General features: G+C 35.9%; 1 protein-coding gene and 1 pseudogene across 1 annotated transcript in view; one reads left to right on the forward strand and one right to left on the reverse strand.

Annotated features, from left to right (window-relative positions):
* LOC141518974 (vomeronasal type-2 receptor 26-like) overlaps window positions 1–7,284 on the forward strand; it is a 30,707-nt gene extending 23,423 nt beyond the window's left edge. Inside the window, exon 6 of the mRNA XM_074231397.1 lies at window positions 5,611–7,284. Within this exon, the coding sequence (XP_074087498.1) occupies window positions 5,611–6,518 (908 nt within the window). The 3' untranslated portion in view covers window positions 6,519–7,284. The remainder of the gene's footprint in view (window positions 1–5,610) is intronic.
* Window positions 7,285–14,376: 7,092 nt separating this feature from the next.
* On the reverse strand, window positions 14,377–15,148 carry LOC141516649 (small ribosomal subunit protein eS4-like; annotated as a pseudogene).
* Window positions 15,149–20,105: the final 4,957 nt, after the last annotated feature.

Here is a 20,105-nt window from a genome sequence, read left to right on the forward strand (position 1 = left end):
ATTCTTTAAAGAGTTTTTCACAAATGAATCAATAGGATTTTGAATAGTTCCAAGCATATTGTGATATTTTATACACTTTGCAGTTATTTTAATCAAATTTCCATTTATCTTATAACCTCTTAGATTTCTGATTATGATTTTATCAATTTTATGATTTAATAAGATTGCAGATTCCTAGGTAAGTAAAGCATTGTGTCAATAAAAATAGTGAAAATCTTCTCAGTTCTTTTACTTTCTTTACATTTTAATATTCCTACCATCATTCTGGCAGTATACCAATCATGAGGAGGAGATTTGTCATTTTAAATTAATTTTAATAGTTATTGGGAATGATTGTAGTATTGTAGTGAATGCCTTACATTAACTGTTTGTTACTTAAATATATAATATTATATTATAAAAGTCCCATTTAACATTTATTTGTGAAGTATTTTCATAATAAACATTCTATTTTGATAAAGTTGTTTCTGAACGTTTTGAGATTTTTGATTTATTGATGTTTTCAACTTAATGTCAATTATTTTATGATCAACAATATATGCATGTATAATATAAATTGTTCTTGGAGACGATCAATTCTATCTTAGATAAATCACGTTAGAATATCTGACTAAAAATTCGTCAAATTTTTGAATATTTAGCATGATATTAAATGATATTGCCTATGTTTTATGCTTCTTTAGTAAAGAAATTATGTTTCATTTGCCTCATAAAAATGCATTTGCAACTGCTGGCAAGGAAGGGAGGTATCTAGAAAAAGAAGGGCATGCCATATGTACCATTTTAAGCTTCCTATGAAGGAGAAAGCAAACAAATTTCTGGGAAATTGTCTAAGTAGTACGAACTGGTTCATCAAAATCTTGCATGTCCCAAACTAAGCTTGTAGTTTCAACAAGGACTATTGTGGGGCATTTCCTGCTGCCCTGGGTCCCAACACATGAAGTATATAGGTTGGCTTCTGAGTCCCTCAGTTCATTCCCTTTGGAATTCTAAAATTGTTGTGATTTCTATTTATTCCTGCAATGGACTTCCCATGGACACATTGGCTGTTTTCTCATGCTGCCACGTGGTGGAGTCACCCAATATGTTCCTTCTCCTTACAAGCTTTTTTTCAGGAGTAGTAAGTAAATCAACTACCCTTCCCAGACAGTGATAAAAATCAGTTACTCTATATAATCCTAACATAATACTAATAATTCTGTACCTTCCCAGACCAAAAAAGTCAACCCTGATGAAAACTACTTTTCCTATATTTTCTTCCTTTGTTGAAATGCAAGATTCTTGAGTACAGCCTTTGTCTTTTTTTATTCCTTTCTAAATTCTTGATAATAGTATTGTGGTATTGGTTCTAATTGATGTTGCAGTAGTAGTCCCTTCCTTGAGTGATTCCTTTACAATTATTACAATATTTACATCTGATATTGAATCATTTTAGAGATTTAGTTGATCTTCTCATAGTCTCCATGAGAAGAGAATTATCCCAATGGCATCTGATTAAGTGTTATTTATTAAATAACTCAGAGAAACATTTTTCCTACTACATTTAACTAGTAATTTCTTATGTTTCAGTTTTTGGTCCAATGTATTAAACATAAATATAATTAAAAATAAAAATTTTGAAATTTATTAATAGTCAAACAAATAATAAAAGGAAACTGCTCCTATGAAAAAAAATCTAATCATCCCTGAAGTTGAAGTTATGCATAAATACTCAATAACATTATAACACTAAAGAGCTGCAAATATGAAGAAAGGTTTGAAATCCCCAGTAACTCTTTTGTGAAACTTAGAAAATCATTGTGATTTGTGAACAAAATATTTTTTGAATTAAAAAACTGTCAATATATAATGGAACATACAATATTTGACAATTGTTTGAATTCTATAAACTGAAATATGTACCATAAAACTACAAGAATTTTTAGTACTGAGGTTACATTAAAAGAGACACATGAAATAGTTCTTCATATAAGTATTATTAATTCAAGGAAAAGAATAGAATTATGATTGTCAGTGTGTCACGTCTCTTTTAAATAAAGAAATTGGGAACGGAGCCAAGATGTCGGCTTAAAAGCAGCATTTCCCAGGAACTTCTTTCCCCCAAAACTCGAAAAGCCAGCAAATGATGACTCTAGCCAAAATTTAGATGGGCAAAACCCACAGAAAGATTGAGTGATACATTTTCTCAGTAAAAGTTAACTTACAGGTTCTGCGGGAAAGGTGTGTTTCACCAGGACCTGGGTTGGAAAAAAAGCCACAGCTGCAGTGCAGCCCAGCCCAGCCCAGCCCAGGCCAGCCCAGAGATCACAGGCAACAGCTTGAAGAGGAGATGAGAGAACTCTTCTACACCAGAATGAGTGTGGAGTGAGGAGCACCAGCAGTAGAAGCAGCAATGAGAATATAGAAAAAGCAGTCGGCACCCCAAGAGATGGTAAGGGGATCAGGGAAGTCTGCAGAAATTTCTCTGCTCCCCCTCGGGATAGGACTCTGCTGTTTGCCTTCACTCTGATCCAGGTTGTAGTTTGGGCTTCCACAGTAAGTTGCCAAGCAAGACAACCCCTTACAGCTCCAGGACAGAGGGAAGTAAGGTAGTGATCTACATATCAAAGCACAGGCAACAGAGCATAAGACCTTGCAAGAATAAAGGTCCCAGTGAGCTGTTCCTCCCAATGAGGAAAAAACCCAAAGCCCTCAAAGTGCTGTCTTGGGCTGAGGAAATAAATAAACAACAGAAAAAGAAGAATCCAAATCTAGAGAATTACTTTAGTCCCTTGGAAGATCAAAACACATACTCAGATGATGACCCAATTGAAGCTTCCATATCTAAAACCTCCAAGAGAAATAGAAAATGGTCTCAGCCTATGAATGAGCTCAAAAACAGACTTTGAAAAGCAATTAAGTTAGGTAGAAGTCAAATTGGGAGGCGAAATGAGAGCAATTCAGATGGATCATGAAAACCAAGTCAACAGCTTGGTAATACAAAAAAAAAATCCTGAAGAAAAGAATAAATTAAAAGTCAGTTTCGACCAAATGGAAAAACAAGCAAAACTAAAGGCAAATGAGAAGAATTCCTTATAACGCAGAATTGGCCACATGGAAAAGGAGATAAAAAACTCTCTGAAGAAAATAACTCCTTCAAATGCAGAATGCAAGCAAAAGAAGCTGATGACTTTGTAAGAAATCGGGAAGAAATAAAACTCTTACAAAAGAGCTAAAAATTAGAATAAAATGTGAAATATCTACTGGAAAAGCAATGGAACTCAAAAACAGATTGAGAAGAAATAATTTAAAAATTATTGGACTACCTGAAAGTCATGACCAGTTAAAGAGCCTAGATTTTAGTTTTCAAAAAATAATACAGGGCTGGCTCGGTGGCACAATAGATACAACACTGGTCCTGGAGTCAGGAATACCTGAGTTCAAATCTGGCCTCAGACACTTAATAATTACCTAGCTGTGTGGCCTTGGGCAAGCCACTTGACCCCCCATTGACTTGCAAAAAACCTAATAAAATAGAAAAAAAAGAAATAATACAGTAAAATTGCTCTAAGATCGTAGAAGGAGAGGAATAAATAGAAATTGGGGGAATTTACCAGTCACCTCCTGAAAGAGAGCCCAAAAGAAAAACTTCCAAGAATATTGTAGCCAAATTCCAAAGCTCCCAAGTCAAAGAGAAAATACTAAATGCTGCCAGAAACAAACATTTCAACTACCATGGTTCCATAGTCAGGATTACACAGGATCTGGCAGCATCTACATTAAGGGCTCATAGGAATTGGAAAATGATATTCCAGAAGGCAAAAGATCTTGGCTTACAACTGAGTATCAACTACCCAACAAAACTGAACATGGTCTTTCAGGGGTAAAAGATGGATTTTCAATGAAACAGGGGGCTTTGAAGCTTTCCTATTGAAACAACTAGAGCTGAACAGAAAGTTTGATCTCCAAGTTCAGGAATCTGGTGAACCATAGAGGGAGCGCATGAGAAGGACCAACTATGAGGAACTTAATGATATTGAACTGTTTGTATTCCTGCATTGGAAGAAGATAGTTAACTCATATGAACTTTCACATTTATAAGAGCTGCTGGAAGGGTCATATATAGACAGGACATAGGAAGGAGAAGGATCTAATGGTATCCTATAGTAAAAAAGAGTGAGTCAATGGGTAATAAAGGAAAGTACTGGGAGGAAGGGAAAGGAGATGAAGAAGAAGCTAATAAATTTCACATAAGGGTCAAGAAAAAGCTTTTTCAATGGAGTGGAATGGGGCAAGGTGAGGGGATTGAGTGAGCCTTCATTCTCATGACAAATGGCTCAAAGAGGAAATAACATACACACTTAATAAGGTGAGTAAATCTATGTTACCCTAGAGAGAAATGAGAAGAAAGGGCTGGGATAAGGGGAAATTGGGGTAGGGAAGTGGGGAATATGTGATAGAAGAGAGAGAAGATGGATGGAGAGGGTACTCAGATCCAACACATTTTTGGACAGGGCCAGGATGAAAGGCAAGAGAGAACAGAATAAATGAGAGTGGGGAGGAATAGAGTGGAGGTACAGCTAGTAATAGCAAGTGTGGGAAAAATATTGAAGCAGCTTTTCTGGTGGCCTAATGATAAAGGCAAATCACTCCAGGGTCAGAGACATTAGAATCTGAGCACAAACTAAAGTACATTTTTTTTCTCTCTCTCTATTCTAGAGGTTTCTCATCTTTATTTTCGGGGAGGGTTATGTTTACACTTAGAACACATTTAATTTCCATCAATGCATAACATGGAAACAATGTAAAGACTAACAGACTGCCTTCTATGAGGGGGGAAGGAAGGCATGGTGGTGGGGGATATTGTAAAATTCAAAACTTTACAAAAATGATAGGTAGATACTACAATTGTATATTATTGGAAAAAATAAAATGTTAAATTACTGAAAAATAAATACTCAGTGGGTTCTCAACTTCTAAGATCTCAGTTTCTGAATTACAAACTTGATGCTGACACCTGATTAGTTTAATCCCATCATCGTTTAGAAGTGCAAGAGATCCACTAGCTTGACTTTACCTCAGTTGCTGGGTCTGTAGGCACGCATAACCACACCAGGTAAATTAGCATTATTAGTATTAGAATTACAGTTATTTCAAGGTAAATTTAAAGATCTGTATTCCAGTTTCCACAAGTGGTATTACTACACACAATACTTCACTTAACTGTCAAAGTAATCTTCCTAAAGTAAAGGACTGACAATGTAGCCAACAGCCCCTCCATCCAATAAACTGCAAGAAAATGTTTTATTCTAAAATGTGTCACCCAAGTGATCATTGTAAGAGACTTACTATTGGAAAGACTTATGGATAGTTAAATTTTTGTTTGTCAAATATTTGAAAGGCAATCAATATGCTACCCAAATTATTGCATTCAAATGTGAAGATATGCAGATACTGAAATATGTGATTGTCTTTTACATCCTCTAAATTTCTTGTCCTTGTGACACAGAACATTGAACAGAAAATGAGTCTGAGCTCAATGTGCAAGGTCTAACAGTGTGCCTTACTGAAGAAGGAAAGCTGATCAACATGGGATTTACTGAGATTTTTTTGTTTTACTTTTGGATGCAGATGCAGAGCAGTGTCTGCAGTGCCCTGAACATCAGTACCCAAGTAAGGAGAAGGATAGATGCCTTGACAAGACTGTGACTTTTCTGGCCTATGAAGAACCTCTGGGCATGACTCTGGCCTGGGCAGCTCTCTGCTTCTCTCTGCTCACTGCTCTGCTCCTGGGAGTCTTTGTGAAGCACAGGGACACCCCCATAGTCAAGGCCAATAACCGCAGTCTCAGCTACATTCTGCTCATCTCCCTCATCCTCTGCTTCCTCTGCTCCTTGCTCTTCATTGGCCATCCCAACTCTGCCACATGTCTCCTGAGACAAACCACATTTGCAGTTGTTTTTACAGTGGCCATAGCCTCCATTTTAGCTAAAACGATCACGGTGGTTCTGGCTTTTAGGGCCACACAGCCACGGAGCATGCTCCAGAGGTGGTTGAGCCCCAAAGCATCTTATTCTCTCATTGTTATATGTTCTCTAATCCAAATATGTCTTTGTGTCATCTGGCTTGGGACATATCCCCCATTCCTTGAGATGGACAATCACTCTGAGCCTGGCTTCATCATCATTCAGTGTAATGAGGGCTCCATCCTTGCCTTCTACTGTGTGCTGGGCTACATGGCCCTGCTGGCCTTAGGGAGCTTCACCCTAGCTTTCTTGGCCAGGAATCTGCCAGATACTTTCAACGAAGCCAAGTTCCTCACATTCAGCATGCTTGTATTCTGTAGTGTCTGGATCTCCTTTCTGCCCACATATCAGAGCACCAAGGGCAAGGCCATGGTGGCCGTGGAGATCTTCTCCATCTTGGCCTCCAGTGCTGGGATTCTCGCCTTCATCTTTGCTCCCAAGTGCTATGTGATCCTTCTGAGGCCAGATAGGAATACCCTGGAGATGCTTAAAAAGAAAGCTTATATTTCCTGAAAAGTCAATTCTTTTCTAAATCTACAGGATCAAAAATTCTTCCATGGCATTGAAATAAATATCATTTATGTCAGATATACTGTACCTTTCTCTGTCAAAAAGTTATGCTCATATAAAAAAAAAACACACTCCCCCAATGACCATAGTAATATCAGAGTTCTCAGAATCTCCTTACATTCCTTCACTTGAGACTCTTACTGTCAATTAGGTTGAGGTGAGAGCACCTTGATTCTCCACTCTAAAACTCTACCCAACTTAATTTTATCACAGCTAATAACTCTCCTGTGGGCTTGCATATGGATTTAGGGCATCCAGAGTGAGATGGGGTTTCCTGTTCATACTGCTGAGGCAGTTGCTTTCTTGTGAGGAGGGCTCACTTCCCATATAAGCCCTCGGTTTTTGACCTCTTGAAAATATAGAAAAGTTCAAGCATAAAATGTAGTTTAAATTTTTTCTCAGTTTTCTTGTCAGATATCTAGGTACTAAGATTTTGGTGCACCACAGCTGGGGCTAGTGATCCTGTTATCTTCATTAAAGACACCTGTTCCCTCCTCTTATGAGGTTTGATTCATTTTAGATCTTGACATGATGAATAAGGCAGCATATGAGCACAGTAGTCACTTAATAAATACAGAATAACTAACTGTTGGGCCCTAAGGACAAAGTTCCAGAGGTTTAAGAAGTAATAATTTAGCAAAGGCAAGAGAGTAGAGCAAAAAAGATTGAGATAATAACGAGAATTAAACAGGTTGTACTGAATACTATTCTCTACCCTTTCAAAAGGTGAAGTCTCATTAATTATTGGGTTTATTTGCCTAAATGATTATCTGAAAGATAACCAGTATTGTAATGATAGTATATGAAACAATTCATCATTTTATTAATTTGTCATTTGATAATTTTGATAGTGGAGTTTATTTTTCCTAAAGATAAAAGAATTGAAAGTTCCATGCAATAAAAGAAGCTTTCACTGGTAATATTTTCCTGGTACTTTTGGACATTTTAAAGCTCATATTATTGAGATTTTAGACATATTTCAATGGTATGTTTATAATTATAGAACTCTAATATGGAGTGAATTCATCAAAGTGCTCCTAAAACCTATCAATGGATTTAAGCAATCATAAACATTTTGTCATTTTCTGCTGCAAACACCATCAGACAAATGAGGTTTAAAACTTTAGATTAGGTAAAACTTTGGACTCAGTGGAGGATTCTGAAATCATTTTCTCTTCTGGTACCTAAGAACATCATCTTTAATATCTTCCCCCAGTTTGTAGTATAAAGAAATTTTTCATTAGGTATGAGTACAAGAAGAAATATTGCCTCCCTGATTTGATTACAATACCAGATTATGAACTAGGTCCATTCAGTGAGAATAAATAAAACATAAATCTACTGACAAACTTGTTAATAAGAAATATGGATGATTATTTCAGTAATCAGAAAAAGAAAATTAGACAATTATCGTATTGCTACAGAATTCAAGAAAGGATGAAATTTAGTCTTCCTTGAGAACTTTACTTTCTGACTTCACAAAGAAAAGAAGACATGTATAACTAGTGGCTCAAAATTTCCAGATGTTGCATCAGTCAGAGCACAGTGTCATGTGACCAAAGTAGATTGGGTAAATGGTAGTGTTAAGGCCCATAAGTCCTCAGAGTGGAATGAGATTTATACTTTTCTGGCCTCGATGATATTAAGTTTAGTGAATAAATGTACACACTATAGTATAGGTAACTGAATATTAGGAATCAAAATAGAGCTCTCAATATATTTCAGTTGATAAGTCTCATTTTTATAATCTATTACCTCATTAGTGAAATCATGTGATCAGGACGAGAGTTGTAGTTTTGAGAAGGATAAGTAACAGGATGTCATAACATACCCATCCTAGTTTATTTGGAATTCACTCAAACCCTTCACTCGGAATGTTACTATCACTAGGCTAACATCAAGGTTAAATAATTTACCTGCAATAAACATTCATCATCAACAGCATCAGAAGCCATAACTAAAATTTTATTTATTTTTTATTTTAATGTTTTTCATTTTTTCAGTTACAATGCAAAGATATATTTCAACATACATCTTTTGCTAAGCTTTTGAGTTTGACAGTTTTCTACCTCTTTCCCTTTGTTTTCCCCTTTCCATGATAGCAAATTATCTGACATAGGTTATGCATATGATATCGTGCTGAGCATATTTGACATATTGGTTATCACTACTCCGGGGAAGCCAGATGGCACAGTGGGGAGAGTGCAGGTTTGAATTCAGGAGGACCTGAATTCAAATGTGGCCTCAGACACTTAGAAGCTTTGGGCAAGTCACTTAACACTGATTGCCTACATCCTATGCAGTCTCCAGTCATCATGATTCTTATATGGCTACGAAATGAAGGTGGCTCTGAAGTAGAAAGTGAGATTAATGATTTAGTAAAACCCCCTTTACACCAAATCCAATTCTCATCCTTGTCATGACATCAACTCCCTAATGGCTTCTTGAAAAATGAAGGGCAAACATGATTTTTATCCCCGTTCTTAACATGTAATCCATCTTCCTCAAATTTATTAAACACATTTAATAAATGATTACGTTTTTACTGATTTTCCCTTCTTATAGATTTTCTTGTAAATTTTCAACAGCTGTTTAATATATATATATATATATATGAAAAAAGCAATTCTAAAACATATTGCCATTTTTCATTACAGAACTTGAATTAGATCTGCAATCACATAATAACCCAAGCATCAAGATTTATATATAATTGGATGGAGGTAGTAAAAATAAGTAAAAGATTCTCCACAGCTGCTGAGCTTTGGAAATTCTAATGGTGAAAAGTTCTCCATTGCCTCAGCCTTTTTTCCAGTTGGATTGATGACTGACGGGTTTACTTTGTTGACTTTTCATCCCCAGTGAATACTCTCCCTTCCTTCTCTGGCTCCCATTTTCATCCTAGCCTTACAGCTACTAAATGAAAATCTTCTGTTCAGTGTCCTACCATATCTCATAGCAAAAATCCAAAAGCTCTTTTTTTCTCATCTTTCTTTGTGGGAAGGGAAGTGTCTTGGGTAGGAGGACACACATTAAACAAAAGTCATCAGACTCAATTCAATCTTTTCATTAAGGAAAAAATATTGAACCAAAAGCTATCTAAAGATGCACATTTAGCAAATCTTAGTGGATGAGATAGTAAACTTAAAAGTCAGGTTCCTAAACATAATTTCTAGCTATTTTACAATCCCCATTTTCTGCATGAAATCCTAAGATGCTCTGAGGAACAAAAGTACATTACATACTTCCACAACTTCTTGAAAGAAAATAGGAAGTGTTAAATATCTTTAAGACATAAATCTTATAACAGAACCCCGCAAAGTTCTGCTTCTGTATTACTTCTTCTTTTGTTCTTGATTCAAAGTACCAGCAGTAGAGAAAGTTTAGCACCTTTCCAATAATCAGATTTCAGAGAGGAATGAAGAGAAATTTGGAAAGTTTTGATTAATTAATTATCCCAAATGATTCTTTAGATTGTAAGATGTTCAGAGATCTTTGACTCCACCAATCAATCACCAAATATTTTAAAATATTCAGTAAAGAGTTTGGGAAAGGAATTCAAATTGGAATGAATATTTGTGATCCTCTGGCCCAAATGTTTCTTTTTACGGAGAGAAGCAGAAATCACATATACAGAAGTAAAATTTAAACACTGACTCAATAACTTCAATTATGGATTCTTTCCATTTTCAAATATCGCCTCTCCAGGGACCCTTACTTGAAAAAATTTTCATTGTGTCCAAGTTTTCTCACCCTATTTTGAGTTTTCGTACGGAAGATTCTACAGTGATTTGTCATATCTTTCTCCAGTTAATTTTACAAATGAGGAAATAGAGGAAATCTGGGTTAATTTACTTGTTTCAGCTAATTCTAGTTGCATCTAGGGTCAGATTTGAATTCAGGTCTTTTTGATGTTAGGTCTGGTACTCTGTCCGCTGTGACATCTAGCTGTCCCTAACAAATTATTGTCTTCCTCTTGGTATCATTTAATAATATTAGTATTTGATAAGTCAATTATTGTTCAGAGGACATGCAATTGATAAAGGATGACACCAGGATGCAAAATAGTTCCTTTTTTCAGAGAACTACACTTTCCATCCATTTCCTCTTTATAGAGCTTAGCAGAATTTCGAATTGATGGCCCTTTTTAATATTTTTGTATAGAAGATGTCTCTCTTCCATATCCAGAAGAAATCTTAAAAAATGTGAAAACTCCTATATGCTTCAAAATATTCCTTAGTAGCTCTTTTTGTAGTGGCAAAGAATTGGAAGTTGAGGGTATATCCATCAATCGGAGAGCGGATAAACAAGTTATGCCATATGAATACTATCGACTATCATTGTTCTATAAGAAGCCATAAATAATTGCCTCAAGAGAAGCATGGAATTATTTATAGGATCTGATGCTGAGTGAAGGGAGCAGAACCAAGAAAGCAATGTTCACATTAATAAAAACATTGTGCCCATCAGTTGGGCAATCTCTAACAGTTATGGAATGTGAATACTATGGAATACTATTATTGTATAAGAAACCATAAAGGGTCAGGCTCTAGAGAAGCATGAAATGATTTACAGGACCTGATGTTGAGCTAAGGCAGCAGAACAAAAGAAAACCAAGAAAACCACATTATGAGATCAATAATGTGGATGGACACAGCTCCTCTCAGCAGTCAAGAGAGCTAGGACAACTGTGTTTGACTACTTATGGACTATATTATGCCTAGACAGAAGGAGAAAAACAAAACAAAACAAAACAGAGAGGAAAAAAAACCTTCGAAGGCTGATGAACTCTATAAAAATTATCTCTTGTGAATCACTTTCCCTTAATCCTAATTCCTTATCTCCAAAGTGACTAATTTGTAAACATGTTTAACAAAATATATATGTAAAATCCTAACATGACTCTTCCCCAGGGAGGGGAGAGCGAAGGGAGGGTGGAGGGAAATTTTTAACTTGGACAAATGCCGGTCTATATGGATTAAAATTAATAAATAAATTAAAAAAAACAGAAAATAAAATAACGGCAGTGTGAGATGAGCCCCATTGATGGAAGCAGATCCTCTCTGCAGTTCTGGGAAGTAGGACAAACTGATTAGACCTGTTATAGACAATGTTATCCCCATCCAGAGAAAGATAAACAACCAAAAAAACCCCAACAAAATAACCACCCAAATAATTCAGAACCTTATGAACACTTTATAAAAATTATCTCTTATGCATCTCTTTATCTTCATCTTAATTTCTCAAAACAATTGCAATCAAAAGGTAAAAATGTTTATCAAATATATGTATGTACGATGCTGACCTAACTGTTCACTGTTGAGTGGAGGGGGTGGGGGTGGGAAGGGAGGGTAAAAGGGAATTTTGTAACTGAAGAATATACATGTGGATGAAAAAAAAATAAAATAGTTTTTTAAAGGGTAAATGAAAAGGCTAAGGAAAAAAGAAAACGAACAAAACTCATGTTAGGCGACACAATTAAATTGTATATAACCGTATAAAGGAAATTATAAATATATTATTATAATATATAATATGAATATAAATGTAATATAATATATAATATATGAATTTATTATATTTTATATGTAAATACATTATTATATTATAAATATACATATGTATTATAATTATACTGTTATTTTATAAATAAAAAAGAATATTTCTCTCTGACACTGGCAAAAGGCTAACAGAGAATGAGAGAAAAAAAGAAAAAGAACAAAGATAGAAGAGAACAATAGTACAATTTTATTAAGGCCCAGGATCTTCTTCGTTGTGAACAAAGAGAAATAACTTGAGAAGATATGATTCCTCAAGGATTTTCAGAATCCCCAGGTTATTTCTGCCTGAGCATGGAAGCAAGTGAGAAACCCAGCCCTGTAGGTCAAAATTAATAGACTTCCATGACTACCATGGTTGTACCCATGGTGCTCTGATATATGGCCAGAAAGTCTATCCAATTACTGCAGAATAACAGTATATTGAAGATAGGATCTTGGCTTTGCTGAAAGTGTCTGGTATGTTCCTGCTCAAGAAAACCAGTATGAAGCTCCTGAAAGCTGCAAGTTTATATAGCTTAGGTCACAATAAGAAGGTAAGGATAGAGCTCTTATTACAGTGAATGACAAGGACACTAGGGTCAAAGTATATATCCTTCTCAAGGAGTAGTGGGTATGCCCCAAGGTATTTGCCACATAGACACATTTGGACTAAATAACAAACAAAAACTGGAGAATAAGATACTGTGCAGTCCAGACACTTCTTGAGTCTCCTCCCTTGCTATATGACTGACAATTGGAACCACAAACATGTTTTTAGTTAAAACGGATTCAATGGACATTGGAAACACAACTGCAAATGTGCATTTTTCAGGAGACCAGTAGTGATATCCAGAATGAAGTGCATGGTGAAGAGGAAGCAGAAGGTGAGGGAGACAATCAGAGTATATATGAGTGAATGGAGCAAAACCAAGAAAAGATTGTATACATTACCAACAACATTGTGAGATGATCAACCAAATTGGATACAGCTCCTCTCAGTAGGTTCACATGCAAAGGAGGGAAAACTAAACTATGGGATCTGAATGGCAGAGTGATGCATACTATATTCACTTTTTAATGCTTCTTTTATGTTTTCTCTGGGTAGTGTGGTTAGAGCACTGACATTGGACTCAGCAGGACTGAATTTTGAATTTGACCTCACTTATGCATTATGTAACCTTTGGGAAAACCATCCAGGGATACATCCATTCATCCTGATTCATATCTGAGCTCTGGACCAGATGGTTCTGGAGGAGAAAGTGAGGTTGGTGAATTAGTACAGCACCCTCTCGCTGAAATCCAATTCATGAGCTTGTCATGGTTTTACATCAATGACATCATGGATTTTTTTGAGAATGAAGGACTACTATTATACTTTTTAATGTTTTTTTTTCCTTTCTCCATAGTTGTAATTCGTCTCCTACAACACGATTCATGTGGAAATATATTGAACACAACTGAACATGTTCTATTTTTACCAGACTGTTCACTGTCATGGGGAAAGGGAGTGAAGGGAAGGTAGAAGGAAAAACCAAGAACTTATAAATTGCAAAGTGTTGAATGTTAAAAAAAAAACTTACTTTTGCAGGTAATTGGAAAAATAAAATAAACTTTGTATTAAAATAAAAAGAAACCTAAATAAACTGGTAATGGCAACTTTTGAAATACTTTCTAGATCCATTTATTCTTTCTGTGATGTTGGGAAAAATTCCAGAAGAGCTAAGTGACAAGGGATTATCTCCCATTGGAAAATTGATGGGAACACAGACACCTGGGAACCCCACGATAGATTAATCAGGGTTGTGATCACAAATTATTAAGGGAAAGTCCACAGTGTGGAGTCCACTGATTTATTATGGTGAGACAAGTGTAAATGTCACTGTAATCACTGATATAATTTCTGTACCTGAAGCATGTTTTTTTCTTTAAGTTTTATTAATATCTTTTGTTTTAACATCAGCCATTTTGCAATATTCCTCAAGCCATCCTCCAATCACAGTGAGACTTCACATGTAACAAGTTAAGCAAAACCAATAGAGGTACATCTTCCACGTCATTTTCTGCAACAGTCATACACAAAGTACTCTAATTCAAGGAAAGAAGAAAAAAGCATTATGGCTTGTTCAATATTGCTTTATAAAAATGAGCTGTTTAAGATTCTTAGTTTTTTGGCATAATTTGTGTATTTGTAGGATAATCATTTTAAAAACTGAATTTAAAAACATTGAAAACCTACAAATTCTCTCATGATTTACAATCATTTAGCCATTGCTCTGCTTAGCTGCCAATCTCTTATCTCTCTCCTCAGCAATTGTAAGATAGATACCCTTTCCTCTGGGAAGAGAGATCCAAGGCTTATTACCTTTGCCAATAACAAAAATGTTTGAAAGCCTAGTGGCAAAACTATTGCCATTGGCATCTTTTACATGAACAACATCAAAAGAGCCAGGATGTTTCTCCCTATTTGTAATCACACCAATTCGACCCAAGTTGGCTCCACCGGTCACCATACATAGGTTTCCAGTATCAAACTTAATGAAATCAGTGATTTTGCCAGCTTCTAAATCAATCTCAACTGTATCATTCACTTTGATGAGGGGCTCTGGATAACGGATAGTACGGGCATCATGGGTCACCAGATGGGGAATACCCTTTGTACCCACAAAGATTTTTCTCACTGTGCATAACTTATATTTAGCCTCCTCAGCTGTGATATGATGAACAGCAAAGCGTCCCTTTGTGTCAAATACCAAACGGAAATGTTCCCCTGTCTTCTCAATGCTAATGACATCTATAAAAGCAGCAGGATATGTGATATCAGTGCGGACCTTGCCATCAATCTTGATGAATCGCTGCATCTCCAGTAAGGGCATACTTGAGCCTGTTTCTCAGGAAGATGATGAGGGGGAGACATTCTCTCAACTTGTGGGGACCTGTAGATGGTCTTGGAGCAAATACTCCTGTTAACTTATCCAGCATCCAGTGCTTTGGAGCTGCTATACGTTTCAGCTGTTTCTTGGGACCACGAGACATGGCTACACTAAATCTGGGATAAAACAGGAAGTTTATTCGACTGCTGGTAGGGTCAGGGACTACTTAATGGCTGCGTTTGGCCATGTCACTTTAACCCTCTGGGCCTCGGCGCCTTCTCCAGAAGCACGACCGGCCGGTCCCAAGGCCGTGCGGCAAGAGCCTGAAGCATGTTTAAGAATGATAAATTATTTAACTCTATGTCAACTTTGAGAAAGGAGATTGTGAATGCACTCCAACTAAATTTGTGCAGTGATAGTATGACATGCTATTATTTAAAATTTCTCTCAAACCTATGACTGCCTTTCTGACGATAAGATTTACGGTAATGAGGTTAGAGGTAGAGTGTGAAAAATGTGATTTAGCAAGCTAAATAATTTATTGAGAATTCTCTTTGGATTATAATGATGATGATGATTATTATTATTATAAATATTATTATTACAATTCATTCAGATGGAAATGGTTTAATGTGCCCATCTAATCACCAAGCTAAATGTCATCAAGACCAGAAAAAATTCTTTTCATTATGCATACTCGTGGGCCTAGGTCTTTTCCCCTCAACCACTTCACAGATTTATTATAGGGAGAACTTAAGTAGTAATATAGTACAAGGTCAAGGTCAATGAAACGTACTTCAATGTAGATCAGAGAGTCTTGTGGACAACTGAGAATCCAGGTATGAAGCCAACAGAAATTAAAGGTAGGGAAGGTGTTTAACAGACATAATTTTTTATCTGTGTTTTTGAAGTTCTGAAGAAGAATGCAGGTGTAGACTTGCTGAACAGGAAAGTCCCTGACTCAAAATATTTTTCACTTACACACAAGAGACATGAAGATGCCGGGCCTCTCCTTTTCCATCCACAGGGAACAACAAGAATAATAACCAAAGTGAAAAGTTTTCCATAAATAATCCCCGTTCTTTTTAGCTTTTGCCTTTGTACTAAACAGAGGTCTGCTGTATTGCTTCACATTCTGTTTCCACAAGAGGGACTGTTTGAAACTTGAGCATCTTTTATGAAAGAAAATTCCTTAGCAAAGATGGACATTGATGCCCAATCACCTTACACTATCCTATTCTTTGGCTTATTAGAAATTCAGTATATTGGACATGGGCCTGGATAACCTAAGGGTCTCGCTCACAAGATTATGTATGATCCTACTTTTGCCTCCAGTACATTTTGAGTATCAGTTGGGGAAAAGTCCATGTCAAATAGCAAGAGCTTACAATCCAACATATAGAAAAGAAGGAGACCTCATCTTAGGAGGTTTCTTCTCCTTGCTGAAGAAGACAGAGGATAAAGTTCAAAAGGAAGACTTCAAATATTTTCCTATGGTGAAATATCCAAACATAGAGTAAGTCATTTTTTTCTTTGTCTGATTAATGAAATAGTCATCCATATTTTTTAGTGGTTGCCCTGCCAGTTCAGTTGTATTTTAATTAGACTTGCAGTATAGACTGAGTTAAGAATCAATTACTGTTTCCAAATTCGGGAGGACATATTTCTTATTGTATGCATACCTGAAGAAAAATTTCTCTAGTTCACTTATGAATGCTCTCCTCTGAGGAGCTTTGCATAAGGGGAGCTTCTGTGACTTTATGGCACAATTTGTGGAAATAAACTAAACTTACCTATCTTGGACATCATAAAAGATAATGAATTCAGAATCCTCCAATTAGAGCAGAATTTCACCCAAGGAGTTAGTTATCATTTTGTCTGATTGGTTGATTGACTTTAGGAGCACATTGTTAAGCCACACCATATTTAAGAACGATAATTGGAAACAGGATATTTAAGTAAAACTAAAATATCAGATAATCTAAAGTTTACAATGTCCAAGATTGCCACATTAATCAGACCAATGAAAGATTCTTAAATTGCATGGAATTTGCAATCATTTTCTGTCTAGGTAATATTAATTCTAGGGTAATTTTCATGACTTGAAAAAGCAGAAGACTGTGCAGGCCATAAGCTAGAGATTACCAAATGACAAATGAATGGTGTCATGAATTCTTTTTATTCATATTATTGTAATACTGCCCATGTTAGAAATAATCATTTATCCAAATAATCCCTCATCTGAATAATGAGAGTCCTAGTCATATTCTAATGCACAAAATGTGATAATAAAATTTTTAAATAGGTATGTAGTTTTAATAAGATCTTTGAAGCAGTTTAGTGTTTCATTTTACAGATGGAGACAGTGATGCTCATGGTGGTGAAATGATTTGCCCGGCCAACACTTTTGGGGAATGTTTGGGGTAACTTTTTAACCAGGAGTTCCTGACTCCATATTAAATTTAATGTACTACACATTGTTGTGTCCATGCATATAGAATATAGCCTGTTTCATTGTTCTTTGTATTTTTTGTTTTGTTACAGTTTCCTCTCATTTTGTGTTTCTTTTCCAACATTATCAACCTTTGTTTGCTTTCCTATTTGCTGTGAATGAGATCCACATGGACCCTCATTTGCTGAGCAACACAACCTTGGGATACCAGGTGGTCAGTAACTTCCACAACGATCACCTAGCTGTGGAAAGCTCCACAATACGGATGGCAGGGCAAGATTCAGTCATCCTTAACTCTCATTGTGGCGAGCAGGCCAATGCAGTGGCTGTCTTGGACGCAAGGCCGCTAGACTGGCCACTTCCATGGCCACCATTCGAAAACTTTATAAAATTGCACAGGTAAGAGAGCCCAATACTGTCACTCATATTCTTCCAAAATGTTATTTAAAAACAAAACATCTTTATTATCTCTTCTGGTTCAGAGTTAGAGACTTGGTTTTCATTTACCTAGCAATTCCAGGCACAGATTTCATAAAAGGAAATACAAAAAGAGGAAAACAATCGATTCCCTCAAAGAGATTCTGTCCTCTATTACACTATTGTTGAAACAAATTATATTCTGTCCAAATAGGCTTCTAATTCTTCTTTTTATTTGTAAAGAATTTTGATGACTTGGTTTTATTTAGTAAATATTTATTCAATATTTTATTTTTCCTGCAATTCGTGTAAACAGCTTTTTTTAGTTTTCATTTCCAAATCTTCGGGTTCCAAATTCTTTCCCTTCTGCCCATGCCAAGTCCCTTCATTGAGAAAGCAAACCATTTTGGTAATAAGTGTGAAGTCATGCAAAGCAATTCAAGAATATTCATGTTATGAAAGAAATCATCCATATTTTGGGGGGTATGACTGAGCAAATTGCAGTATAATAATGTGATGGAACAGTATTGTTTTAAAAGAAATCCTGTGAAACAGAGAAGCCTAGAAATACCTGCATGAACTGATGTTGAGTGAAGTGAGCAGAATCAGAAGAACAATGTTCAGCCGAACAGTAATACTGGGTGATGACCAACCGTGTTCTTGCTCGTTTCAGAAGTATAATAAAAAAAGAAAATTCTACAAGACTTGTGATGGAAATCACCATGCATATTCAGCAAACAATTTATGCAGTTTAAAAAGAGTTCAAAATTTACTGCTTTCAACTTTTAAAATTTGTATTATGTTTTTTCCTCTCCATGTTTTCTCAATTTTGATTTGATTATTCTCTCACAATATAACTAATATGGATCAATGTCTGGCATCATTATATGCGGGGGTCCAGCCTCCATGGGGTTCTTGGAACCTGACAGGAAGGATAGAGTCGGCAAAATGAGTTGAGTCAAAAAGGGAGTATAGGCAGGAGTAGGTTGACTGACTGTCAGCTGCTTGGATTTATTTTTATATTTTCAGAATCATGTATGTTTCAAGCAAGCAAGCAGGCTGAGATAATTTCCTTGGTTACAAGAGTGTACAATTTTCATCATCAATCATAGAGTTCATACGGTTACAAGTTTTAATCATGTGATTACAAGTTTAAGTTATAATCATATAGTTAATTAATTTCTTATCCCTACTTGGACCACGATGACCTCAAGCTGCCTGTTACCATATTTATTACTACATTGTTAATTGTTAATGCATTTAGGGTTATTAATTAAGCAATTCTTTTAATGGAAATTTTTTTATATTTTTTGTGTAGGTAATGTTTTTTGATATACTTTCTTTCAGTCTGTAGTAAAGGTCTTTATGCTTGTCCACCCATCCGTTACCTCTTACAATAACCAAATTTTCTTTCTGGCCTAGTTGGTAGAAGCCACAGTTTCTGTGACTTTTTTATTCTTTGCTATGAAACTAAGGCTGCTGGAGATCACATATCGGTCACCTGTACTAACTATTTTCTCACCATCTTTTTCATATATTCCTGTGTATGGTAAGGGGGGCAAAACTATTAATTTCCCTGGAATTCTATCTGTCCCATCTTGTATCTGTTTTCCCTGTATATATTCTGACATCTTGGAATTCCCAGTGCTGGGTTTTCCAGAGATTTCATAATGTTGAAGCCTTTTGTATGCCTCAGGGAGAGGCAGTCCTATTAAATTTAGACAGAGTTTACAGTCAATTTTATTCAAGGAATTTTTCTGAAATCCTTCCTTTATAGTCATTCCAGTATTAGGGTGAATAAATATTGCAATCAATAATAAACCTATAGATATTGGTATGCATGAAATCCCTATATATATATATTGAAGACAGAAATGTTGTTCTATCAGGCAGTGTGACTGCCTTGAGTCTTCTTGCTGTGACTGTATAAAACAGCTTAAAGACCCTGGCTCCCAACAATAAAAGATCTCCAAAGGCAAGATCTTGACTGCATAGGGTCCAGCGTGACCAAGGACAAGTCAGGGGTAAGAACCCAGGCTCAGCATAAAAAGATTGGGTCTAGACTCCCTCTACCCAAGATTTAGAGCTCAGACAATCAAAGGAAGGAAAAACTTAAAAGGATGTTTACTATATAAAGTTATTATGCCATCTCAGAAAAAGAAAACAGTGAACAATAACCCACAGGGCTAGTCTCAAAAGAAGTCTATGAATTGGACTCAAATCCAAAAGATCACTGAAGAGCGTAAAAAAA

Source organism: Macrotis lagotis, chromosome 3 (genome assembly GCF_037893015.1).
Source record: "Macrotis lagotis isolate mMagLag1 chromosome 3, bilby.v1.9.chrom.fasta, whole genome shotgun sequence".
NCBI lineage: Eukaryota > Metazoa > Chordata > Mammalia > Peramelemorphia > Peramelidae > Macrotis > Macrotis lagotis.